Source organism: Verticillium nonalfalfae (assembly GCF_003724135.2).
Source record: "Verticillium nonalfalfae strain VnAa140/NRRL 66861 chromosome Unknown scaffold_36, whole genome shotgun sequence".
NCBI classification, from domain to species: domain Eukaryota; kingdom Fungi; phylum Ascomycota; class Sordariomycetes; order Glomerellales; family Plectosphaerellaceae; genus Verticillium; species Verticillium nonalfalfae.
In genome coordinates, this window is record NW_021167261.1 from 89,005 (window position 1) to 114,113 (window position 25,109).

Consider the following 25,109-nt stretch of genomic DNA (forward strand, 5'->3'; position numbering starts at 1 on the left):
ATCTTACACGACCAGGCCCGGTGGTAGGCCGAGTATAGCGTTTCCAATATACCCGCCGCATTTTTGTTTTGCATTTTTGGGAGCAACAAGGCCCTGCAAAGCCCTGTGAAGCAACGAAACCCAGCAAGTGTAGGATCGAAGGCCACAACACGAGCGTCAGTGTGGAGATGCTCAGTAGACACTGGAGTTCAGCAGCGTCACGGTGGAGGCCATGTGATTCGCCTTGTGCTGCAACATAGTCCCACCTGCAAAGAGCTCCCCCATAGCTGTGACACTCGACGCCAGGTTCTGACATCATCCGCCAGGGCTTCTTCTTGTGGGGAGCAGCACGTACATGTAGGTCGGTCGGTATGCATGGCATAGGCCTTCGTGCGCATCGTAACGCAGGAGGAGCTGGGATAGTGGGGGTTAGATGCGCGGTTGGGACTGCATGACTCCATCGGCAAGGAAGCTGAGGCACCACGACAAAGGCACCGCGCAAAGGCACAACGTAGTCCTCTGGCCAGCTCTGGTTCCAAATCAGCCAATGGGCCGACAATGCGCCAGGACGAGAGGAGTCAAGCGGCCGAAAGAGCCCAGAACCGAACGTGGTGGATTTCTAAGCTCTCCGCCAGAAAGGAGGGGGGGCGGCGTCGGTCCGGTTGAGCGAACGAGCGAGTGTAAAAGCGGAAAGGGGCGATCGAACTTTGGGCGGGGAGGGAAATGCTGTTGGAGAGCACGCGTGGGGACACAGCCGAACAGCCCAGGCAGGTTGTTCACCAGCCAGCCGGCCAACACAGAAGGCGAGATAGGTACTTCTCGGTTGTGGCAATGGTTGCGCACGCAGGCGTACTCGTCCAGACAGTAATTTTTTTTTTGCCCTCCTCACTGGAGACGACTCTGATTGCCATGTCTTGCTGCCTGCCCGATTCTACCTGGCGGTGTCCCACAAGTGGGCGAAGAAAGGGGACGCCAGCCCAGGCAGATAATAAGAAGGTAGTGAGTGGTAGTCGCATGACTGGCCTGATGGAGTAATTGCTGGCGATTTCGCTGTCTCGCATGCTGCGGCCTTAAACATGGAATATGTAGCATCCGAGGTGTGTCAAAGAAGCAAGCAGCGGCCAGCCGCTCATTCCAGCAAGGGTCTTGAATGTTGATGATGAAGTTCACGCTCCAATCTCGAATGCCAAAGGCAGGCCACAGTTTTGAGTGTTATACTGCTGGAACAGTCCGGGCCAGGGACGAGAATGAGCATTGGAGATCCTACGAGGTAGGCATTTGGATGTCGCCAAGTCGCATGGAGAGAGCAATGCTCGCTCGGGGAGGCTTGGTGCCTTCTCGGTGGGACAAGATGCTGCACGGAAGGCTGTGGTGCCCGCCACTGATCCACCATTAGGGGTGTTGGGGGTGCTAGGGGCTTCCATGGCTGGGGGTCGCTGGACACCGCAATCAATCCCGGCCTGCCAGGTCGCTCTTCGCTCTGTGATTAGGTACCTACCTAGTAGGTAGGAGGCACCTGAGAGAGGGGAAGGAAAAGCCGCACCTGGCCTGCCCGCTATAGGTAGACAACGCCTGGCCTGTCCTGTCCGCCTTGGGTAGCACACACACGCGCCTGCCACCCCCATTCCATGAACCCCCCCCCCCCCCCCCATGCATGCTCATCTGGCCACTGGGTTGGATCCGTAAGCCGGCCTGCCCATCCTATCCTCCTGCACCCGCTGCTGCGACTCCCGCCATCCGCCATCCGCCATCGCCGGCTCTCGACCTCGCCGTTCCCCAAACTGTCCTCTCACCAACACCAGGCCTCATCGACCTGCTCCGCCAACCCTACATTTGCACCCTCCCTCGAGCCATGGCAGCCCTGGTCGCATGACCGTCACAACACCGAGATGCCTGCCTCCAAACCCCAGAATGGGAGCACGACCAACCAATTCAACCAGAGGCTAAAGAACCTCTTCCGGATCAACGCCAATGGTGCCAGCAAAGATAGCGAGAAGACAAAAGACAAGGACGCCGACAAGACATTTGCACAAGAAAGCCCTCCCGCCAAACCCGAGAAGTCATCCATCCGTAACACGTCGTTCTTCAAAACCACCGTCGGTCGCCTGAGAACCAACACGTCCGCCAGCGAGGGCAACCCGCTCGACGAGGCCCTCAGTCCGACAGCCCACGCGAACCCCTACTTTGCCCACCAAGGCCAGCCTGGCCTGCGTCACCACAATGAGGGCTCCGTGCCACCGAGCCCGCCTGACACACCGAGCTTCAAGGCCGAATCGACCAACGGCGGCCCCGACAAGCACGCCACCAACGCAGGCCGGGAAGAGCTGGCGAGGAAGCTTAGAAGGGTTGCCAGCGCCCCGAACGCCCAGGGTCTCTTCTCCAAGGCTGCCAAGGGAAAGGGCAGCGACGAGCGTCCCGCCACGGCCGAGCTAGGCAAAGACCCGGTCGTCGTTCACAAGGACTCTGGTACTCTCGAGCTTGTCAACTCGTCCGACCTGAAGGCCGTCTCCACCGTCGGCAGCACGTCGACATCATCCAACCCAGATAAGGACGTTCTCGCCGGCCTGCCGCCGCCGAACAGGACCGCGCTAGCATTCAGGCGGACGTACAGCTCCAACTCGATCAAGGTCCGCGACGTCGAGGTTGGGCCTCAGAGCTTTGATAAGATAAAGCTCATCGGCAAGGGAGATGTGGGCAAGGTCTACCTGGTACGGGAGAAGAAGAGCACGCGGTTGTATGCCATGAAAGGTACGTCTGCCGTCCTGTTTGGCTCGGCAGTCATTGCTAACAACCCGTCCAGTCCTGAGCAAGAAGGAGATGATCAAGCGCAACAAGATCAAACGAGCCCTGGCCGAGCAGGAGATCCTGGCTACGAGCAACCACCCCTTCATCGTTACTCTATACCATTCCTTCCAGTCGGAGGACTACCTCTACCTGTGCATGGAATACTGCAGCGGTGGAGAGTTCTTCCGTGCGCTGCAGACACGGCCAGGCAAATGCATTCCTGAGGAGGATGCCCGGTTCTACGCTGCCGAGGTCACGGCTGCTCTAGAGTACCTTCATTTGATGGGTTTCATTTACCGCGACTTGAAGCCAGAGAGTAAGTGAGGTTCTCCTCCGTCGTCAGATCGCTCCTGACGTATCTAGATATTCTCCTCCACCAGTCGGGTCATATCATGCTGTCAGACTTTGATTTGTCCAAGCAGTCTGATCCTGGCGGTAAGCCGACCATGATCATTGGAAAGAATGGCAGCACCAAAGAAGCGTCCCTCCACATTGACACGAGATCATGCATCGCCAACTTCCGCACCAACTCATTCGTGGGTACGGAGGAGTACATCGCGCCAGAGGTGATTAAGGGCAGCGGCCACACGAGTGCGGTGGATTGGTGGACACTGGGTATTCTCATTTATGAGATGCTTTACGGCACAACGCCCTTCAAGGGAAAGAACAGGAACGGGACGTTCGCCAATATCCTTAGGGAGGATATCCCGTTCCCAGACACTGCTGGCACGCCGCAAATTTCCACGTAAGTCTGCCCAGTGATGGAGGGATCAGGCTATCACTAACATCCGCAAAGTCTTTGCAAGTCTTTGATCCGGAAGCTGTTGATCAAGGATGAAAACCGAAGACTCGGCGCCAAAGCTGGCGCTTCTGACATCAAGGCGCACCAGTTCTTCCGCACTACGCAATGGGCCCTGATTCGACACATGAAGCCGCCTATTGTACCCAACCAGGGCCGCGGTATTGACACGGTCAATTTCCGCAACGTCAAGGAAAGCGAGAGTGTCGATTTTGGTAGGTCTCGGCCGATGAACCTCAAGGGGGTTCCTTTGGACAGTGGATTGGCAACACCTGGCGAGCCTGTTGTGGACCCCTTCGAGGAGTTCAACAGCGTCACCTTGCACCATGACGGAGATGATGACCACCATCACCAAGGCCATCACCATCAAAGGTAGTCAATCGGCTTGGGGCTCTTCAAGTCTTGAGAGGTGGAAGGATGTGCTTCCGCACGCCATGCTATGCTGTACTACATCACTGGAGCTGTACGCCGCCTCCCAGACCTGGAACTCGCAACATGGACGAACACGCTTGCGGGTCCACAACACATTACCACGCACCTGCACACACACGCACACAATGGCACGCACCAGAGTGTCATGAACTCTCATTAACGCCTGGAAGAGGCTGAACATATATGAAAGGGGGAATGGAAAGGGGAGGGCGTGCGGAGGACGGTGAATTTCGGATGTCTCTGTGACCAAGTCCATTCTGGTCGCATCACGGGTCGACTGATTATCTTGGCTTCTTATTGCGCTCAAAACAACATGCTTGCGTCTTGGGAGTTATGATCGGCCTGGCGTTATAGGGAAAGAAAGGGAACATATGCCAATTATTTTCCAGCTGCTGTCACTGTAACTGCTATGGATCACTTTACCTGCACATTAACGAACTGTCGAAGTCTCGAACCACTGCTCGGTCGACAATGTGGATGCCGACGTCATGTTATACCGACCCTATGAAATGACGACAAGATGTGAGCTGGGAGGATCTGCTGGTCCTGCTCAATTTGGAGACGGAGGAGCGAGACTTTTCGGTCACGAAACGGAGCACTTCACGGAGCAAAATACCAAAACATACAACACCGAGGATTCGCTGGTGGTCACCCACCCAACTACTAGTTCGGCCCTTACTGGTTTATCAAAGGGAGAGCGGACGGGATCCCGAGTTTTCCAGTAGGTATGGTCGTATGTGGTGGAGCGGCCATTGTGGGAAGTTGATGTTGCAAGATGATGGGAGACCAGTGATCCATTTCAGACCCGATCTATCCATGAAACGCTCAGTCTGTGATCGACTTGGCAGTGATGTCCGTTTATTATCTGGATTAACGACACATAGAGGATGAAATTGCCTCGGCTCCCAAGTTTTATGCCATTCAATAATGCATTGTTGACCAGCATGAGGTCAAGCCGCAACCGATGTCGTCGTTTGAAGGTTCCTACCTGACGTGAAGATGATTTTATCATTGGGTTGGTTGACTCTTGTCATTGGTCGACGTGCAACTGCGGGGAGCGCCTACGCACAGTACCCAGTTACATCAACCGCGGGGTCCGCGCCAAACTTCCCTGTGCAGCGCGTTCCCGAGGAGCCCATCGCGTTCAAAGCCACCAGTCTGCCGCCTCTTCCCAGGCTGACCGCTCCGACTTGCGCCATGGAACAGTCCCGCGACGCCCACCTGCTGGCGCAGCAGCCCGATCTCTCGCCTCTGGAACAGGAGGTTCTGGAAGAATATGAGCGGCTAGCGGAGAATATGAAAAAGGTACCGCCCCCTCCTGCGCTGGAAGAACGTGGCGGGGAAGACAGTCTGCTGACGGAGGTTCTGATGCTGCTAGCTGGCGTCCGTATTGGACAATATGAGTGGCCTGCCGAGTACCGAGATCCTCGACGGGCTGAGGGAGCTGGAGCGCAAGACGAGTCTGGTGTTCACGCTGTTGAAGGCGAGCGTGTATAGCATTGTGCTACAGCAGGAGATTGATTGGGGCGGCCAGCACGAGGAGAACTAGAACGGTGGGATGACAGCTTGATTGCAGCTTGGAACCCATCACACAAGCTCTGCGGCAAGAGCAAGGCAGGGCATCACGATAAGCGACACATGGAGCAGCGGTGTAGGACGGACAGGACACGATACCCAGGCAGAAATAGAGACACGAGACGAATCAGATATGACACTTGGGAGAGATCTAGCTGCGTCGCTGGCAATGTACAGTGTTGATACAACAATCCAACGAGAATGACGAACCCCCCTTGTTTTAATACACAGATCCACCGTAGTAGACCTTTCTCACATCCACCAGCTTCTTCCCCCGCCCGATGGCGATCTGCTCCGGGTCGGGCTGGTTCGTCAACGCCTCGAACGCCGCCTTGACGGTGTTCATGGGATTTTTGGATCGCGGAATGTTGCCCGCCAGGTCGTGAATGCCAGCAAGGCGAGCCATCTCGAAGAGACGATGCGACACGCGGAGGCCGAATCCTGTGGGATTGTGTTAGCTGTGTCATCGACGGGAGGTGGACAGACGGATCAGAGGTTGTAAGCACATACCAGGAGGACGGGCCTCGAGCTTCACGACTGTGCCGGAAATCTTCTTCTCCACCGTGCCGAAGATGGTGCGGTTCTCGTACCGCCGGATAGGCCTCATGTTGCGCAGGGCCAACAGCCGGGCAGTGGTGGAAGCGATCAGAGCATCCGTGGACTTGGCCATGCCCAACCCCAGTCGGCCGTTCGAATTGCCAGCCACGACCATGACGCTGTAGCTCCGGATCTTGCCGAGACGCGTCTGGTTAGAGACAGCACGAGAAACCAGCTTCTTGGTCAGGATGCTGAGAACCTCCTTCATCTTAAAGTTCAACGCCTTCTTAACGTCTCCGTACTGGCCAGACGAGTCGAGACCCTGATCCTCGGGGTCCTCGACGTCTTTGTACTGACCCTTCACGCCCTCAACTTTGCCCAGCTCGGGTGCCAACGCTGAGCTGCCGACCTCGTTGTCGATCGCCTTCCACACCTTGAGCCTGTCCGTCTCCACAAGCGGGCTGGCATCTTTCTCAAACTCTGCCTCGAGTTCCTCGTAGAACGTCTCATCAATCTTGTCCCACCACTCCTCGCCCGGGATCACGGCGTTGGGATTCGCCTTGCGCTCGGCTTGGGCGCTCGCCCAGAGCCCATCGTCCGACTCCTCGATGATGTACTTTCGCCTGAGCTCAGGGTTGTTCTCGAGCTCGACGAGCTCCTCCTCCGTGAAGTCGATCTTGTCAGGGTTGGTCTGCTTGACCTTGCGCAGTGCCCGCGCAACGGCCTTGCCGATGGTATCCTGCATCTTGGTCTCGGCATGGTCGGCGAGTGTGTCGATGTACTTGTCCACCCACTCCTTCTTGCCGAGGAACTCAGCCTCCCGCGGGACGATGGGCTGTTTTGGCTTGGCATCGATGACGGGCTGCACGGTCGCGAAGTCCTCGAGGTACTCGAAGCGGTAGGGATCGTTTCGTATCCGGCCCTGCAGGGTCAAGTCCTTCGGGTCGATGGCGGCCTCGCCAGCCTCGAGAGCCTCGAACTGCTCCGGGGTGTACTTCTCGCGAAGAAACTCCTTCTCCTGCTCGGTATAGTCAGGGAAGTTCTGGGCGGCAAAGGCCTTCGTGGCGGAGGGCTTTGTCAGGCCTAGCTCGGATGCCTTGATGTTCTTGAATCGTGACCTCTTCTTGAGCTTCGCGGCGGACGTCTGAAAGGAGCGGCAAGGGGCAGAGGAGCTTGTCGGGGCGGACTGTCGTAGGCACCGCGAGAGGAGACCCGATGTCGGGCGTGCCGCGTTCATGGCTGCTGAATATCTGAGGCTCACGCCTGCTCAGATTTGGCAGCAATTGGACGTCGTCGTCGGGTGTGGATTCGAGATGTCGGCGAGCAGGAGGTGCAGCTTGATGTCGCGCGACACTCGAATTGGACAATTTTTTGGACCACGAAGGAGATCCACAGAGCTCTGTGTCCTACACTGTCCATTGGCTGCGTCAAATCCAGACACGAAGTCACATGATTGGGTGCTCTTCGCTTATCTAAGCAGGATTCACCTGCCGCCCAGGTGGTTTGGACCGGATCAGCCCCTCGCAGTAACTGAATGTGCCCATGGGCATCCAAGCTCCCATGTGACCAGGCAAACTTAACCCATATCACGAAGAAGGAGCGCTCTACAGCCATCTCTTCCTCATGTCACAGCGAACATCCTCACAGGCATGTGCGCCGTTTATCGAGCCATCGGGCCACGCCTTTGGAGGAATCAGTCGACTCTGGCGCAACTGTGAAACACAGACCAAACCCCTTTACTGACTGCCCCCCGCCCGGAGATGGGGGAGCACGGCACCCACGTCGCGCCTCCACAGGGCTGCTCGCTCCACGCCGTGCACTGGTCGCCAGCGCCTGGTCCAGAGCTTGGTCCGTACCAAGCCCTGGAGTCGTGCGAGTACGATCTGACGTCTCCCGTTTCAAGACCCATCGCCGAGTGGCCTCTCTTTCTTCTCTCCTTGTCTTTCAGAGTTCAACTTCAACCACCTTTTCGTACGCGTTCATTCTCTGTCGTTTCCTGCCAGTTCGGCAACCAGCCAGTTCGCATCGTCCATTTCTTCATCCGGTGACTGGCGCACTCGATACTCGATACCCCATCCCAAGTCCTCGTCCTTTTGACCGTCTATACCTTTGTAATACACACTTGCGCCGATAAACGCGTGACGGGGCAAACGTCGATATCACCCAGTACTACGGTCTACCTGCGATCGCACAAGGAAACCATCGACGGTTACGAACGAACGCTCAGTCGCCAGTAAACCCACACTCAGCACATATCAACACCCACCCATAATCGCCCACCATGAGCGGCCAATTTGGCTTCATGAAGTCCATTGGGGCCAGCGACGAAGCTGTGGCCACTTTGAACGACCAGCCGATGCTTTTTACGATTCTCGTTGTTGTTCTTGTCGGAATCATCGCGCAGTGCCTTCTCATCTGGTACATCCACTTCGCCACCTTGAAGCCGGAACAAAAGAAGAAGAAGGAGAAGAAACCGGCGGGGAAGAAATGAGGGTGGCAGTGTTGCTTTACGATAAGAGCGGACAATCATAGGACTTGGTTGTTGCAGAGGACCATCATCAACCCTGCTCGAATAGCGAATTTGAATATATGATGTTTCTTGGGAGCCGAGCCTGTGTCATGCCGGGCATGAAGGCACGGCTTCTGTACAAATTCTTCTTCGTCACGCTCCAGAGACCACAAGTCGGTTCGACGGCAATGTGCAGCGAGATGCATTATTTCTATCTATAGACTTTTACCACTCGAATTCAGAATGATCATCCATGTCCCATGCGTCCCACATGTCTTCATCTTCGTCTTCACATGCAGGTTGTCCTGTCCACTCCCCAAGACCGTGCAAGCCAGCCGTAGTGGAGGGGAGGGGCGGCATCCTGCAGGCCACCGGCCGGTCGCCAGTGTCGTGTTTGGGTTCATCCGGCCAGGGCTGGTCAGAGATGACAAGGCGTCCTCCAGAATGCTGAATGAATCCTTGCGCAGATCTCAACGCCGGATTATCCTCCCACTTACCGTCGTCATCCCAGGAGTCTTCACTGATGGGGCTTCTGGCCCTGCAAAATTCGCCAAACCGTCCATCAGGGCTCGGCTGTGACCTCTGAGGTGTCCCATGAACCTGGGAACTCGATTGGAAAGTGTAGCCACACTCAAAGCTGCTCGATTCCTTATCCCAGTCAGACCACAGTACGTCTCTGTGCTCAAAATCTGTAGTAGTAGGAAGAAATGTATCAGGTAAGTCAGGAATTGCATGCTCCGCATGGCCACTCGAACAATCAACTCCATCTCGAGGTGGTTCTTGCCATGTTTGCGAGGTGTCACTGAGTCTCTCATCCCAATCACTCCACAAGTCTGCTCCCAAAACACCAGATGCTCGACCATCGTGACTTGTGGAGAACTCCATGATGTACTGCTCGTGATTTGAGGTGCTCTCTGGGACCTTGTGTGCTACTGAATCTTCATTGAGCTCGCCATGCTTCGTAGAGGCATACGATTCGGTTGAGGCAAACGTGGCATTTATGCTTCTCTTGCAGATCTGCTTTGTGGTGTTGCTCTTCGTCTGTACCATACGTGGTGCTTTCAACTTGCTGATGATTAGCTTCCACAGTAGCTTTTGCAATTCCGAAGTATCTTTTGAAGCTTTTCTATTGGTTTCGTCGGCGATATTCTTGCTCGAATTCACTGACTGTGCCCACTCAAGTCCAGTTATGGCCGACGCAATGGAGGGTAACAGCTTAGACCTGTGTGCGACGGCCTACATCGTGTTAGCTGCGTCTGGCTGGCTATAGTGATTCCAGACGTACAGCCAGGTAATCCATGTGAAAGACTGCAGGGACTAATGTTGTCAACGGTATCGGCATGCCCTGTCTTGCAAGTTTGATTCCTTTCGAACTCTTACATTGTCCTGTGACGAGCGCCATGATGCCGACTTCTACAAGTCTTTCTAGGGATGACTTGCCCAGAAGCCGGTCCAGTACTTGAACAGTGGTGAGGTGGATAGAACTGACAAGCCCTGAAGGGGGTCTGTGAACGCCGAGTTCATCATCTTGTTCTGTGGACTGGCACACTAAAGTCGGAACCTCTCTTACGAGCTCCCCTTTCCTCTTTCGTGAGGCCGACCCAGAGGCCCGCGAGATTCTATGGAACTCTTCGTCAGAATTGTGCACGAAGTCAAGGGAACAAGTTAGTCGTTCGAAACCGGCAACTTGAGCGCCTTCCGGGGGCAGAAGGCTTGAATGAAGACTAGGGTGGTAAAGACGAAATACGGCAACATTTGATGGGAGGCTAACGTCGTCTTCGCGGGCAAGGCGCAAGCCAAGTTGGCTCCAAAGCTGTGCCATGTCAGAGGTGGCCCATTGCGATCTCGAGGGCAAACATACGGCGAGATGCCCGAATACCCAGGCCGATCTTTCCAGCACTGCTGCAAAAACATATTTCCCGTCGCTTTCCACATGAACGTTGGTGTGCAACTCAAGCCTGCAGGCACCCGTTCGTGCAACCCAAAGGCTACCCTGGCAGACCAGGTCCTTCAGGGTTGTTGAGGTAGGTATGGCCGGAAAATCACTAGGAAGATCGAGGATCATGACGGATCGGATCTTGAGCCGCAAATTTTCATATTCGTCGAATAGCAAGAACGAGTCAAGGTGTGTAGGAACAGGAGCCATAGTAACGGCTTGCTAAGGTTGTTGGTGTGAGTCAGATCGTTCTCGCTTGTTCGTGCCCCCGAAGACAGTTACGGCCAAGGTGACTCTGCGCTGCCTAATATTTCACGAAAGGGGCGATCTCCCCGCTGCTTTCCCTTCTTGTGTCAACATGGTGATTTTGCCAACTGTTGCACTCACGCGAGGAAGGGGTGCCCGACTGCCAAGCCACGCGACGTGGGCACAGTGCTAGGACATGGCTTGTTACGCCTGTTTGGTGGAGTTGATTATGTGTCTACAGTGCACAACCCGCTTGCTCGGCATGTGTGGATCGGTAATGCCAATGCTCCCTGCTTAATGACTTCACTCCTCACGGTCACCTGGATCGTCTCACTGGCACCATCACCAATTACCAGCGTTTCTTTCTGTATCATCAGCTCGAACGCGGCCTTGGCTCAACACCCTTTGTCGTGTCCCGGGTGCAGGTCCTACTCAGTCCTTATCTGCCTGCGACCGGCGCGATCAACCTGCACGTCTGATCTGATCGGCAAGTCCAGATACCCACCCACTACCCGAACCTGGTGACCCAACGACCAACTTCCACTCCTTGGGTATCGCACAACAACAGAAGGGCATGAGATCATGCCTCTTGCAAACGTGGGATCGCTGGTCCTTTGGCACGTCATTTTCTTGACCCATCTCGTACATATCAGCCTCTTCTTTCGATACACGGAACCCGAGTTCTTGATCCCTCTTTACATTGTCGTCAAGGTCCTGGGATATAGACCAGATAATCTAGATGCTCCTGCGCAAGCATGGCCCCCCCACGTACCGAAGTGGTACAACATGTAGCTTCAAACGGCTACGAATCGCCTGACGAGAACAACCTGCCCTTTTTATTCAGTGTCCCCCCTCCCACCAAACCGGCCAGCACGTCACCTGTTACTGATGCTGCCCCCAAACAATCTGGCTCTGCTCACGAGTCGTCTGAAGCTGTTGCAAGGGGTGCACCGACCTCGTCGTCCGGCCCAAGGTCCCGCCCAGCGCTTGCACCTTCTCATGGCTCTAGTCTCAACGGGATACTAGCAACCGCTGCGACGAAGCCAAATGGCAAGGTCAGCCTTCGAGATCGAATCGCATGTCATCAGTGGACATGGTTCGCCATGGTAAGCCTTGTCTCCGATATCTCTGAAACCACTGCTGACGTGAAAATAGACAATGGTAAACCCTCCATGAAGAGCTTGTTGACCTGGACTGATCATTGCAACCACAGGCTACCGGTGGCATCGCTAGCGTTCTGCACTCGCGTATGTTCCATTTCAAGCAGCCTCAAAGGGAGCACTCGCTAACCATTGTTGCAGTGTCATATCGTAGCGCTTGGCTGGACGGAGTTGGCATTGCCTTTTTCATATTCAACATTCTCCTCTTCATGACAAATTGTGGTCTTCTCTTGGCCCGCTTCCGTCTGCGACCAGGCTCTTTCATGAACTCATTTACTGATCAGATGGAGTCTCTATTTATACCATCATTTGTGGGTATCAGCATTGCTTTAGTGCCTTATTGAGGCTGACGTATCGCAGTTTGTCTCGTGCGTGCCTCGCTCCCTCTTCCCAACGATCTCTAACCTCTCAGTATTACCGGAATCATGATAAACACTTGTCAATATGGAGTTCCCCACACCGGCCCTTGGTTACTTCGAACCATGGAGGTCATGTTCTGGATCAACCTAGCACTCAGTGTCATGGTTAGTGCTACTATCTACCTGATTCTCTGGTCCACCTTGTGAGTTTGGAATCTTCCAGCCGGAGCCCTTGTCTGACGGGAGGTCCAGAATTTTCCCTATTCACATGATGACACCGGTCTGGGTGTTTCCGGCTTACCCATTGCTTCTCAACGCCCCCTTCGCTGGAAATCTCATTGCTTCTGCCGTGTCGTCGGGCCAAGGGCTCACCGTCAACACAACAGCCGTTGCACTTAGCGCCATTGCGGCGCAAGGAGCAGGTTGTCTCATCGCTTTCATGATTTCATCGGCCTTCATCTACAGATTGATGACCCAGAAACTGCCCAGAGATGCGCAGCGGCCTGGTGTCGTAGGTGCCATCCCGTAGTGCGTGAAAGTCTCAAATAGCTAACAGTACCGTAGTTCATCTCGATCGGACCATACGCTTTTACTGTTGCAGGGATTGGTATGTTACTATGATTCCAAAAGTCCGCTTCCGTGACTGACGCCTTGCAGTTCAGATATCAAGTCAAGCAGAGGTGGTGTTGCCTGAGAACTTTATGGGCACTGATTTAGCTGTGCCGATAGTCAAAATCATGGCTGTCATGATTGGCCTTTGGCTGTGGGGTCTTTCTATGTGGTTCTTCCTCGTGTCGGTTGGTTCATTGTGGAAATACGCCAAGCCGGACAGGACAATGCCTTTTCACATGACATGGTGGTCGTTTGTATTTCCGAACACTGCCTTGATCACAGCCACGGAGGCGATGGCGAAGGCGTTTGAGAACGGGGGGCTTATGATCTTGTCCTGCGTCATGACGGGGTGCTTGATAGTTGTCTGGGCGGCGATCTTTGTGACCATGCTCGTATGCCTGAAGCAACGAAAGTTGCTGTGGCCCAAAGATGATAAATAGGGGACATAACAGCAGATTCCCGCCCGACCTATTGGCAAGTATGATCAGGAGCTTGTATGGATATTTCATTATTCAAAAGACATGCCTTCGAAATCCTGTGTGCACGATTAAACATCACATCGTTAATTCTGACAGTGCATGTGGTTTGAGAAGAGGAATGGGCCTCTGGACGACCCTTCCGATTGACTCGGCTTTGTCGCACGGTGGTTTTAATCTACGGTGCCGCTGCCAGCGAGCCACAGCGGCTGAAGCCGCTAATGAACCTGCCATGTGTCCACCTCAACCCCAACACCGTCAACGACCCTCCAGAATTCGCCGCATTCATATAGAGAACGCGCACAGCACACAAGCGAAACACACGATCAGAGACCACCGCTTCAACTTGTCTCACGGATACTGAGAAGAGAATTCGAGTCGCAGTTCACTCGGTCGATAGGCATGTCGTGGGACTCAAAGTCGGCGCAGCATCGCCGCCAAAAGAGCTCCGTTTCTCAGAAGAACCTCCCTCTTCTCACACGACAGCAGGCGAAGCCCGCGTTCCGGCCCAAATCTAGCCACGTCGAGGACAGCTTCCTACAAGACTTTCTCGACCCATCGTTCGACCCGGCTGTCTTTCTCAACACCACTCTGCCCTCGCTCCAGCATGGCTCGACCTCCAAAGGTGCCGACCGGGCGGTACCCCTCGCCGACCTTTCAAATGAGACGCAGACGCTGCTCTCGCAACTCAATGCACACACGGCCCGCCTATCGACCACGCTCACCCAGCTGACAGACGATATTCTTCGGAGCGGAAGCCGTCTCGCCTACCAGGTCGAGCTCCTCCGCGGCGAAACGCTCAGCTTCGCCGAGACGATGAATGAGAGGCTCCAGCCCGACATTCAAAAGTTCCTGCCCGAAGGCCTACCCGACGCAAGCAAGGAGGGCGCAGACGTGAAAAGACGTCCTTCGGCCGCCTCGACGACGCCCACTGCCGCCGCCGCCTCGGTCGCGACGCCCGCGCCTGACGAGGAAGCATCCGTGAGCGCAGAGGCGGCGTCGCTCCCCAACGAGCCTACGCACGTGAAGCAGCTGCGGACGCTGACGCTCGTGCGGTCGCGGCTGGATTCCGTCATCAAGACGTTTGGTGACGCGATGGAGTTTGTCTTTCCGCCGTCCGAGCTCTCTGCGGCATCGGGCTTCTTGTCTGTCTCAGCGCCGGAGCCTGGCACGGGAAGTTTCAGCAGCGGGGCCGGGGAGCAGCAGAATACGGAGGAGAAGGGCCAACAGGTGCTCAAGAAGCTGCGGGAGGAGGTTGCTGACCTTCTCAAGGGAGATGACGCCATTGCTGGTATCGAGAAGGCGGCAGAGCGAGTTGAGGAGCTGAAGGAGTTGACGATGGTGTGGAAGGGTACGGCGGAAGAGAATGGACGTGTCAGGTTCATCGAGGGACTGGCGAAGATGGTGGAGGAGCGACACCGGGAGCTGTTGAGGGAGGCAGAGGACACTGCAAAAAGGGAGACCGGTGAGGGGAACAGGCCGAGGAAGGGAAGTGTGAAGGCCAAGGCAGAGGAGGCGAAGACGATCCTCGGAGGGTACGGCTTGATGAGCCAGCTCCAAAAACTGCGAAGCGGACTGTAGTGAGCGACAGACTGGTCATATTCTTCTAACATCAGGCAAAGTATCATTGGTATAGGTTGACCAAACAAGTGGTTCGTTGCTCAGCTGCTTGGGCTGACGATTCATCAATAAACTACCGTCGGTAGGCTTTTTCCTGCACTGAATACTCGTACGCGAATCTAGGGTTGTCCGAAAGAACATAGACCTCAAGCAGCGTACTGATCAACTTGGCTCGTGATCTGCATTGTTTGTACTATAGTAATATATTTTGTAGACTTCAACTCCTTTGCTGTCTCTGTCATGCACAAGACGCAGAGCTTATGCATAGCGTTGTGCATTGATGCACAAAGTAGTAGGCTCCTCGCCATTGGCCCGTCGCTGTTGAGCTTGGGCCATCTCCATTGGTCGGAAATGGCGGCCTGTGCAGCCATCAAGTCCCCTAGCCACAGGAGCACTCGCCGAAGCAAGGCTGAATTGAGGACCAAACACCAGCAGAGCGTCCACCGTCCGCCTGACCCTCCCACTTCCCATTCTCTACCTTCCAGTGTCCTTACACCCTTCCACCCATACCGGCAGCGCACAACTCCGCTTGTCAAACTACGCCGACGCAAGAGTTGAACCGCCCGAATGGCTGCCAACGAGTCGACGGCGGCCGCTGGTCCGTCCAAACGGGAGAGAAAGCGTCTCTTCATCACCGAGAAACTAGCCTTCCTGAACGAAAAGTTCCACCGTGAGCGCGACCTTACCTACCGAGACCAGCTGCAGAAGATCCAAGTCGACAACACTCTCGTCCAGCGCCTCGACCCATATGCCTCTGACGCACTCGAGGTCATCGCCAGCGCTCGTCGTGATCATGCCGAGGCGCAGACCCCCGAAACCTTGCCTGAGAACACCCGCACACTCCTGCACATGTCGGGCCCGAGGCTTCAGGATTTCCTCCAGGAAGTTGAGGACCTGATCGAGTATCGCGACTCGAGCGTTGCGCAGCAAAAGGTATGACTGCACCAAGTTTTGTCCTCGTCGTCTCGCTTTTTCTGACCCGGCTCTCTCCAGCACGAGCATGACCGCCGTCTCCACCAGTACCAGAATGAGCACCTCTACAAGATCGAAGCTGCCAACCGCGAGCACCGGGCGCTAGCCGACACCCTCCGTGACCGACTCATCAACACTGTCTCCTCTCGGAAATACCGCCTCCAGAAAGAAAAGGAAGCGCTCGAGATCTCCGACTCGTCTGCTCTCCTTCTCCATCCCAACCAATTCAGCATTACAAACCCTGCCAGCCCTGGCGGCACCCACAAGCGAGCTACCCGACTGCGCAAGGATGCCGACGACATCCCCGGATACTCCGAGGGCAAGAAGCGGAAGCGAGTTCCAGGCGAAGACGACGGTTCTCCAGCTCCCGCGCGTAGGGCGCTCGACCCCAATACCACAACTCCCCTGTGGCAGAACGAGAAGCTCCGCTACGCTGCGAAGCACCACGGCCCCGCCTACAGCTTGGACAAGCTCTTCACCGAGAAGGAGCTTTCGCTCACGCGCCTCAACGCATCTCTGGCGGCGCACAAGTACATCCAGAAGCACAAGGTCTACTCCAATGGTGCCACGTCCCCGAACGGCAGCGATTCGGGCCACGGCGATAACGACAGTGCGGAGCAAGACGGCGACTCGGCCTCGGCACCCATGATGGAGCGCACGGCATCCCATACGACGAGGAGCACTCGCGCCGGTATCAACCAGAGCTTGCTCGATGCGGCAGATGCGTCAAATACCCTCGAGCTACCCAAACACATCGATATTCTGGAGCCTCACGAGCCGACAAAGATCCCTTCTACCCACATCGCCTCGTACTTCAAGACCAACGGCCGTGTTACCGAGAACTGCCCAACCTCACTGACAGTCGAGGAAGCCAACTCGGATATTCTTCTCATGGAGCTTTACAAAAAGTACGATGCCAAGCACAAGCCTGGTGCGTCCATCGACCATCCCAATGGCAGCAAGAAACTGCTGGAGTCCGTCGTTGCCCCTTACGTCAGGACACACTACACAGGCTTCCGCACCGGCGGTCGCCCCAATCCCAAGGCGATGAATGAGAATCTCGCCAGTGTCGAGGCTCGCGACTCTGCCCCCTCAAGTCTTGCTGCAGCTCTGGGGGCTGCGGCCCCGATGAGCCGCCAAAGCAGTGCCGCCGGAGGGAACACGATGAGCCGGCAGGGCAGTGCCCGTGGTAAGACACGGAAGAATTGAACTGGTGGAGGCCTGCAGGCAAGCAAGTGATCGGTAGAGGAAAGAGACGAGGCGGCAACACATGAGACGGCGTTTGGTTACATGACTGAAATGAGGATTTTCTTGGTCTTGATACCGAGGCACGGTTATCGCGCACATGGGTTTTTATTTTTTTACATCTTCAGTCCAGTGAGTGGCCCTACATGGATCCAGCGGGCAGTTCCACGCACAAGCATCATTGGCATACAGAACTCTGGTAACGGGGATAGGCAGGGATAGCAGCACATGGCGGAAGACGTGATCATAGTCGTTCGCAAGGGCACGGGACACTCTTTTAGTTCGTTGGTGCAGATACCCAGTTGCTATTATGAGATATTTCATGGCTTCATCACATGCTGTGCTTCACTTCGCTTTGCTGTTCTCGCTATCGTCCATCCGCTCTCAGGGCCCGAACACGAGCGCCCTCACCTCGATACTCTCCCGTCCCTCGGCATCCTCCGCCGTGCCGGGATGCGCAAACGCCGTGTGTGCCACGCGCCCTCCCTGCACGCCACTCCCCTCCTTCAACGCCTCGCTGTCGAAGCACTCGAGCAGCAGCCTCTGGTCGCCCGTCATGCCGGAGAGATAGTACCACTTCTGGCCCTCGTGGTAGCGGATGCCGGCCGTCTCGCCCGTGTAGCCGTTGGCGTAGCGGTGCTCGACGGGCACAACCTCGTCGTCGCGCAGCGAGGCGCTCGAGGCGAAGGCGAGGGGGAACGAGGCGACGGGCCCGCGGTTCAGCGGTCGCCAGACGTTGATGATGCGGTGGCGGCCGGCGAGGAGGCGGTCGGCCTCGTCGTCGGACGCGGCGTGGCGGCGCACGCGCAGGGCGGCGGAGCGGGCCGTCTGGTCAATGTGGACACGCTGGACGGGCTCGCGGGGGCTGTTCTTGCTGGCGCGGCGGATGGTGTGGTCGAAGAAGATGACCTTGTTGGCGCCGGGGACGGTCTTCAGCAGCAGCGCCTCGAGCTCGGGGTAGTAGTTCTTCCTGATGGAGTCATCGTCTGCGAAGGCCGTCTCGGCAGAGGGCGGCTCGCCTGAGAAGAGGGCAAAGGCGTCACGGTCGAGGTTCTGGAAGGAGGACTCGGAGCCGCGAATATCTGTTATCGGGACAGGGCGTGAATCGGTCGTGTAGTTGCGAACGGGCAGACCAGGAGGGGGAGGGTCAACGTGGTTGAAGGGAGCGGCGCCGTCGGGGGGTGGGGCATAGAAGTTTAGGGTCGCCGTCGTGTTGCCAGACATGATTGTAATGCGACACCGTACAAGTAGGAAAAAACTCCGGACGTAAGTTGTACGATTTGATAGATCAAGACGGAGCTGTCACAGGCAGTTTCGACTGATGGCAGTCACAGTGTACGTTCGCTCGTGGTGCTCGTGGTGGTCAGGAGATTGGAAGACGGGCGAGTAAATAGATGCTAGAGGATGTGAAGTAAACCACGACGAGGGGCAGATGATTGTATCTTTATATACTGGATATGGATATTGTATTTGAAATCAGACGTGGACGAGGTCATCCGAACATGAGCTGAGCTTGCGTGAGCTGTGATGTTCACACCCGATCACGCAATTGATGGGATGGGGCCAATGATGAATTGACGACAGAAGGGCGTATCACTTAATGGTGGGCGGTCTTCAGATTAGTAAAGCATGGAAGCCGCAACGAACTGCCCTTCCTCTGTTTGGCAGGTGGTTTTGCCAGCAGTAGTTGGTTCTTTGGCACCTCATCATTCTTTGTCCTGACAAATCGTCGATGGCGTGGTTGATGGACAGGACAGAATCTGGGGAAACCACATGACGCAATACTGTGTGCAAAGACCGTGCCGTCTGGCTTCGCACTGCTGCGACTGCCGACGCATCGGGATGCACTTGCTTGCGCGCCGGGGTCGCGATTGCCAAGACGTCGATGCCGCCCCCTCTAATACGGTTTCGGGAGTAGCTCAGCATTAGGTACCTCCTGAGGTAGGCAGTGGGCAATAGAGAGTGGGCAAGAGACAGTGGGCGACAGGCAGCGGGCAGGCCCCCAATGCTCATGAGCCCACGAGCTAAATTTAGTACTCCCAATTCAACCTCAGCGCCGTTGCCGTCTCTCTGGGTAACAGGAACAGTCAACTTCATCGACTGTTGCCGTGACTCGTCTCGCGACAATACCCCCCCTCACGAGGTCCGCGCCCGCGCCCTGTCATGTCTGGCACCACCCTAGCGATTGACCGCACCTGTACCGGCATCGACCTCAGCATCCATTGGCATCAGTCTGCAGCCATACCAACCCAAGTGCTGCTGTAACTCGCATGCAGCCACCAATGATGTGACGCTCAGCTCCCTGGCTGCACTACACCTCGCGATGGCTTCAGCTCATCTTCAACCACCCTCGCAACCTCCGCCCAACAGACACGCAAATGGGCAGGGCCACGTGATGCAATCGCCGTCTTACCCCGCCCGAGCGAGGCAGCACGCAGCCGCACCATTGCTCATCCGCCCTACACTTCCAAGCAGGCATGTGGACGCGGCGACCTTCGAAGATGCTTTCGTCTCCTTCATCATGTACTGCAACCCCGCCGTACCCCTGGAGACGGACACGGGTACTTTGCGAGAAGCGTTTCGTGCCTTGCCGAAATCCGGCGGCAAGTCCTTCACTGCCTTTAACCTCTTCTTGCTCGTGAGGCAACTCGAGACGAAAGAACTGAAGACCTGGGCTGAGCTTGCACTCAAGCTCGGCGTCGATCCGCCCGATAAGGACAAAGGGGAGAGCTCCCAGAAGATTCAACAGTATGCCGTCAGGCTAAAGGTATCAACTGAGCCATGCTGTCGCCCTCCTGATGCTCGCTGCTAACTGCTGCTCAGCGCTGGATGCACTCGATGCATGTGGATGCCTTTTTTGAGTATCTCATGAGCATTCCTCATCCTTACTGGACTGATATCCCCACCGATCCGACCCCCATCTACCAAGAGGGACGAGATGGTGTCGCCCCCGTGGATGACATGGCCTTGCGTGCCTTGGTGCCCCAAGCACGCCCCAAACGAGGGAAGAAACGGGCCGAGGAGGAGAGCTTGAACGAGTCGCCCTCACAGCGCCCCAGAATAGAGTCGCCAGCCTCAGAAGAGTACGGTGCTGCCCGCAACAGTCTTGGCCCTTGGTCGGCGCATCCCGATGCCAGAGGCCGTTTTACTGCACGGCCGCCCGATTCCCTGTTGCGTCCCGGCCAAGGGGCAGGTCCCTGGCTGCATGAACCAGACGCGCAAACCCCTTTGACAGCGTACCCTCCCGGGCCTCTCTCCGCTATCACGCCCACGACCCGAGATAATTTCTGGGGGGATTCCAACGAGCCCATGTCGGCCGTGACTCCCAAGGGTAAAACACATCAGCAGCGCCGCCACGGCGCAAAAGTTGTCTCCTCAGCATGGCGTAGTCGCGGGCTCGGAGGCAATGCCAATGGCAAGGCTCGTGGCAGGCCGCCCATGAATCGGAACATCATGGACAAATCTGCACACCCCATAGGCTCAGCAGCTGAGCCGGGTTACGATTCTTCTGTACCTGATGGCAGCGACCAAGCCATCACCCCGGCGATGCATACGCCCCCCTCAAACACTTCCTTGGCCGGCACACCGATAGGTGCCCCTTCTATACCGACCCCTATACCCCCTACAGCACCTCTACCTCCAGATTTCCCGGTTCACACCCAAAGACCGACCAAGCCCAGCATATCACTCCAAGTGCCCGAGCGCGTTGGAGGCTCGGTGCGACTTGCCACACCGCCCCGTCCCTATTTCCCGCCGCCGAACATGCAACTACCTCCCGAGGTCGTGGTCAACGGCCAACCGAATCCTAACCATGGAGGCTATATGAACCAGGCTTTCTCCAGCACCGCTGCTCCGACGAATGTCGCTCGCGCCGCTGCTGCCACGTCGAACCCGCGTCCAACCGCACAGCAATACACGTCGAACCCAGCATTCAACTTTGAGACAACCGATCACGAAGTCCCTAGTCTTGACCCCGCACCCCGCGTGACTCCTTTGGGGTTTTTCGACGATATGGAGGAACGCACCAACATTGACGCCACATTTGGCTACTTTCATAGCGAGGTTCTGCGCGCCGATTGGTACGATGCGAGCGGTAAACGCACACCGCCCTGCAGTCTCGACGAGGCTCATGCGCTTGTTGCTAGCATCATAGAGGCCCTCTACGCGGCGGCCGCCTCTCACGCTGCCTTCCTCATCAATGTCGCTGCCTTGGCCGGGGGGACGATGCTCATGACGACTGATAAGATGCAAGTCAGGCGGCTCATTGAATACGAGGACCGCACGCATTTTGAGTGCTCATGGGTCTACCGGCTGGGCAGTGTCAAGGGGACGTATAGGATGGCGCAGACTGTAGAGCATGAGCGGTGGCAAAGGTCGCCCGACGTGAGCGAGGCTGAAGATGACCCGGGCACCACCAAGGGCAGTGGCGGCTTGTGGCGAAAGAAGTACGAGAATCTGATGAAAGAGATGCGGGCTAAGGACGCGGAACTCGCGGCAATGAAGAAAAAGGTATTGAGCATGTTGGACCCGTAAGCGTGGGAATGTGGCTGGTCTCTGTATATTGTGCCCCTTCACGATGTATTTTTCTGTCCTCGGTTGGATACGGTTTAAAACACGTACATTTGCATGTTGCTCAACAAATAAATTCAATGTATCCTTTGACCAATATACACCTGATTCATGATACCGACTGGCGTGTCGTTTGCCCCTGGTAATGCCAACTTCAGCTGCCAAAGAGATGCGTCGGCCCCCCCAAGCTTTGCACGGCGGTGCTATTGTCCTTCGATATACCGATGCTCATGTGGCGAGATGGTTTAGTGCATGCAGCGATGATAAGGCTCGAGCACCGCCGGCATGCTAAGCATAAACAACGTGGATGTTCGGTCGTGATCCAGTCACTGTTTTTAACCCAGTCGGTCTTTTCTCTAGTGTCTCAAAGAGTCACAAGTCTGTTTGGACTCGAGCATGCTTTACCAGATGGTGTCATCCTCCATCAAGCGAGCACAACCCGGCGCAACGGCACTTTCGATGAAGCTCGCGACCAGAGTGGCTCTGCAACTGCCAATCGTCAATTGAATCGGCCGCGTGTGTCTTTCCATGCGGAGTGGCGCGTAAGCCGGTTGCAGAGAAGTCCTCGACGAAGGAGGGAAGAGGACTGCACTGGACTGGCTCAACACTGGCTCGGTTTCCAGCACTTAGGCTGTACTGTCTTCCCTTCCGGACCAGTTTGTGCTTCGACTTGATAGCCGTTGAGCAATCAAGAAGACACCGCTTGAGGGATCTATACGGTAGTACCTGTAAGATCCTATAAGCCATCCCTACCCATCCACGCCTCGTCGAAAGTCTGGAAGCGCCCTGTGCATGGCACTCCCCAAAAGAAACCGCACGCGGGAGGCTTTGTGCCAAAATCAACGAGAAGCCTGTTTCATTGGCCAGAAATTCCAACGAAATCTCCGTTACGCCAGACACTCTCTCCCCAGCCAGCACGAGAACCCCGACCACGACATGTCTGTCGCTCACCATGCGACGGTCAAAAAGCAAAACATACAACACCGAGGATTCGCTGGTGGTCACCCACCCAACTACTAGTTCAGCCCTTACTGGTTTATCGATGGGAGAGCGGACGGGATCCCGAGCTTTCCAGTAGGTATGGTCGTATGTGCTAGGAGCGTCTCACGAGGCGACTCATAGCGCTTCTGCAGAACCGAGCTCGCACCTTTGGCAACCCCCAAAACTTGTTACGCGACGCAGCATGTGTAGAGGGCCACTTTCCTAGCATTGCTCTGTCTCGGTGCATGGGGAGGCAGCCACTTCGTAATGGTGATGGCGATGCATAGCCTGGGAGACCCAAGCCGTAACGGCCCAGACGGAACTTGCCAACCGCCTCACGTCATCGGTCCGGTCAAGCCACGAAGTAACACGAACCCACACGATAAGGTGCATGTTCCCCAGCGATCCAAAGCTTGAAGAGTGGCCAAATAGCATAAAGCGCCGAGGATGGAGATGCAGCCATTGTGGGTTTCCAGGTGCTGATCGGCTCCAGCAGAAAATATGGGCAACTGGGACTCATGATGTAGGAATCGGGATCACATCTGCAACCAGCTCTCTTCTTCCATGTCGTTTAAAAATATCCGAACTGACGTATCCCAAGTCACTGGCGTCGGACCATCGCCAATGACGAGATATCTCTAGCAATCGGCCCAGTTTGGGACCGGTCAGAGCAGCTTACTAGTGTTCCGCACAAGAACGTCAGACCCCGTACTTCGATCTCGGAAGCCTTCACAGTCCGTCCATGATGTCGATTGATCTTCACAACATCGGATGTTCAAAGCCGAAAAAGCTGCCTATCCCATTAGACTGTTCGCGATCCACGCGAGGCCGTCGGGGCTCAGCCCTCTCGATGTGTGAGGTTGGAGTAGTCAAGATGAAATGATCCAATGAGAGTAGAGTGACAGCCCGCCATGCAGCCTCCTGGATAAAGGGTCGTTCCCATTCCAGGAGCACAGTGTATGGTGGGAACAGCAGCTGAGGATCAGCCCCTGATGGCGCAGACGGCGCGTCTTGTGATGGCGCTACGGGCGGGACGGCATGTCAACACACGTAGTTGAGGGATCAATTAGGGACATGATCACCTTCTTCGAGTGGATATTTGTTTGTACTGTTTTCACAGTCTGCAGACTTTGATCGGAGCATCGATGTGCGATCGAGAGAGCGAGAGCCGAGGCCGCGCGAGAAGCCAATCCATCAGAGAGCACAATCAGCCAATGCTCTGCTACGAACACGGCGCCCGATGCCCGGGCTACTGCTGTTGCCTGTGCGTGATGCATAGTCGCTCGAGCTCAGTATCATGGTCGGTAATTCCTATGCCAGGACAAAGGCTCCTTGCTTGCCCATGTTTCACGATTCATGGGCCAGCAATTTTGAGAAACATTGCTTTTTGGCACGCACTTTACATCATTCGGCCCCTGATGTTAGAAAGGGGCACAGTGCCCCATAGCTCGGGAAGCCAAGATCTCACGCGGCAGAGTTTGAGAGTTAGTGACTGGCCGTCGTGTCTAGCAGTGACGAATGCCAACCAGACGGCGACAGTGCTAGCTGATGCCGTTGTGGCCTGGCGCCGGGCGCCGGCGCACTCAACTGATGGGGTTTCCAGTGGTCAAATTCTCAACAGACGGCACATCGGCGCAAGGACCATTTCTGACGGCGGCAGCGGGAGGGAGGCAGCGAACGGTTCATCACGAAACGGTTCCGTAGAGCATTGAGGCACCAGGTTATGCTGGCGCCCTTGCACACTGACCATCGACGGTGGTCTGAGGTAGAGAGCCTGGCTCGCTTTTTGACGTTGCGTGGAAGCGTCCAGGCGTTCGGCTGCCGCCTGGGCTACGGATGTTTCGTCCAACCTACGCAAGGACGGGGCGCCGCCCTCCTTGTTTGTTCACATGGTCGTTAAGGAGTCCGTGTAAGACGGAATGGAGACATGGAATTTGGACGGTCGCTTGGCGTCGCAGAAGGAGCAGCACCGCACGGCGACTCTCTCTGCTCGTATTGAAATAGGGCGATGCTCGATTTGTGCGATTGCCGTTCTCGATTTATTTTGGAGCATTACGTTGCTGGTGTCTGGTACGAGATGATCAGCGCAGGGAGCCTCGCTTAAGCTCATATCCTCCAGGTCCGCTGGAGGGTTGAAATCTTGGTAGGGACGTAGCAGTGGTGGGAAGCCCGCTGCAACTTTGCCTAGCCAGGTTGGGGCGACGATCCGGGTTGACGGGCACGCTGGAGCAGAATCGAAAGAAAAACAGGGTGCGGTGACTCGCGCAAACACACTGTGGCTGGCTCACAGCCCTTGTTTTTTCCCCCCCTTCTCAGTC

The 25,109-nt window shown here is 55.9% G+C and overlaps 7 protein-coding genes across 7 annotated transcripts; 4 read left to right on the forward strand and 3 right to left on the reverse strand.

Annotated features, from left to right (window-relative positions):
• Nucleotides 1–1,868: 1,868 nt before the first annotated feature.
• On the forward strand, nucleotides 1,869–5,543 carry NRC2 (serine/threonine protein kinase, AGC; the record flags this gene model as incomplete). Its single annotated transcript, XM_028639800.1, has 6 exons — nucleotides 1,869–2,727; nucleotides 2,780–3,079; nucleotides 3,127–3,508; nucleotides 3,560–3,777; nucleotides 5,073–5,299; nucleotides 5,373–5,543. 6 exons carry the CDS (start codon nucleotides 1,869–1,871, stop codon nucleotides 5,541–5,543), a joined length of 2,157 nt encoding a protein of 718 aa, XP_028495868.1.
• Nucleotides 5,544–5,789: 246 nt separating this feature from the next.
• MRPS5 (28S ribosomal protein S5, mitochondrial) lies at nucleotides 5,790–7,343 on the reverse strand (the record flags this gene model as incomplete). The annotated part of the gene is made up of 2 exons (XM_028639801.1): nucleotides 5,790–6,010; nucleotides 6,080–7,343. The coding sequence occupies 2 exons, from the start codon at nucleotides 7,341–7,343 to the stop codon at nucleotides 5,790–5,792; spliced, it is 1,485 nt and encodes a 494-aa protein (XP_028495869.1).
• A 1,497-nt stretch (nucleotides 7,344–8,840) lies between these two features.
• Nucleotides 8,841–10,761, reverse strand: D7B24_005653 (uncharacterized protein; the record flags this gene model as incomplete). Its single annotated transcript, XM_028639802.1, has 4 exons — nucleotides 8,841–9,851; nucleotides 9,901–9,932; nucleotides 9,996–10,428; nucleotides 10,477–10,761. The coding sequence occupies 4 exons, from the start codon at nucleotides 10,759–10,761 to the stop codon at nucleotides 8,841–8,843; spliced, it is 1,761 nt and encodes a 586-aa protein (XP_028495870.1).
• A 791-nt stretch (nucleotides 10,762–11,552) lies between these two features.
• Nucleotides 11,553–14,985, forward strand: D7B24_005654 (uncharacterized protein; the record flags this gene model as incomplete). The annotated part of the gene is made up of 9 exons (XM_028639803.1): nucleotides 11,553–11,903; nucleotides 11,953–11,958; nucleotides 12,011–12,044; nucleotides 12,099–12,272; nucleotides 12,408–12,519; nucleotides 12,569–12,827; nucleotides 12,881–12,923; nucleotides 12,974–13,113; nucleotides 13,711–14,985. The coding sequence occupies 9 exons, from the start codon at nucleotides 11,553–11,555 to the stop codon at nucleotides 14,983–14,985; spliced, it is 2,394 nt and encodes a 797-aa protein (XP_028495871.1).
• A 606-nt stretch (nucleotides 14,986–15,591) lies between these two features.
• D7B24_005655 (uncharacterized protein) lies at nucleotides 15,592–17,205 on the forward strand (the record flags this gene model as incomplete). Its single annotated transcript, XM_028639804.1, has 2 exons — nucleotides 15,592–15,957; nucleotides 16,018–17,205. The coding sequence occupies 2 exons, from the start codon at nucleotides 15,592–15,594 to the stop codon at nucleotides 17,203–17,205; spliced, it is 1,554 nt and encodes a 517-aa protein (XP_028495872.1).
• Nucleotides 17,206–17,625: 420 nt separating this feature from the next.
• On the reverse strand, nucleotides 17,626–18,465 carry D7B24_005656 (uncharacterized protein; the record flags this gene model as incomplete). Its single annotated transcript, XM_028639805.1, has 1 exon — nucleotides 17,626–18,465. The coding sequence occupies one exon, from the start codon at nucleotides 18,463–18,465 to the stop codon at nucleotides 17,626–17,628; it is 840 nt and encodes a 279-aa protein (XP_028495873.1).
• A 1,099-nt stretch (nucleotides 18,466–19,564) lies between these two features.
• Nucleotides 19,565–21,774, forward strand: D7B24_005657 (uncharacterized protein; the record flags this gene model as incomplete). Its single annotated transcript, XM_028639806.1, has 2 exons — nucleotides 19,565–20,008; nucleotides 20,065–21,774. 2 exons carry the CDS (start codon nucleotides 19,565–19,567, stop codon nucleotides 21,772–21,774), a joined length of 2,154 nt encoding a protein of 717 aa, XP_028495874.1.
• Between the last annotated feature and the right edge of the window lie 3,335 nt (nucleotides 21,775–25,109).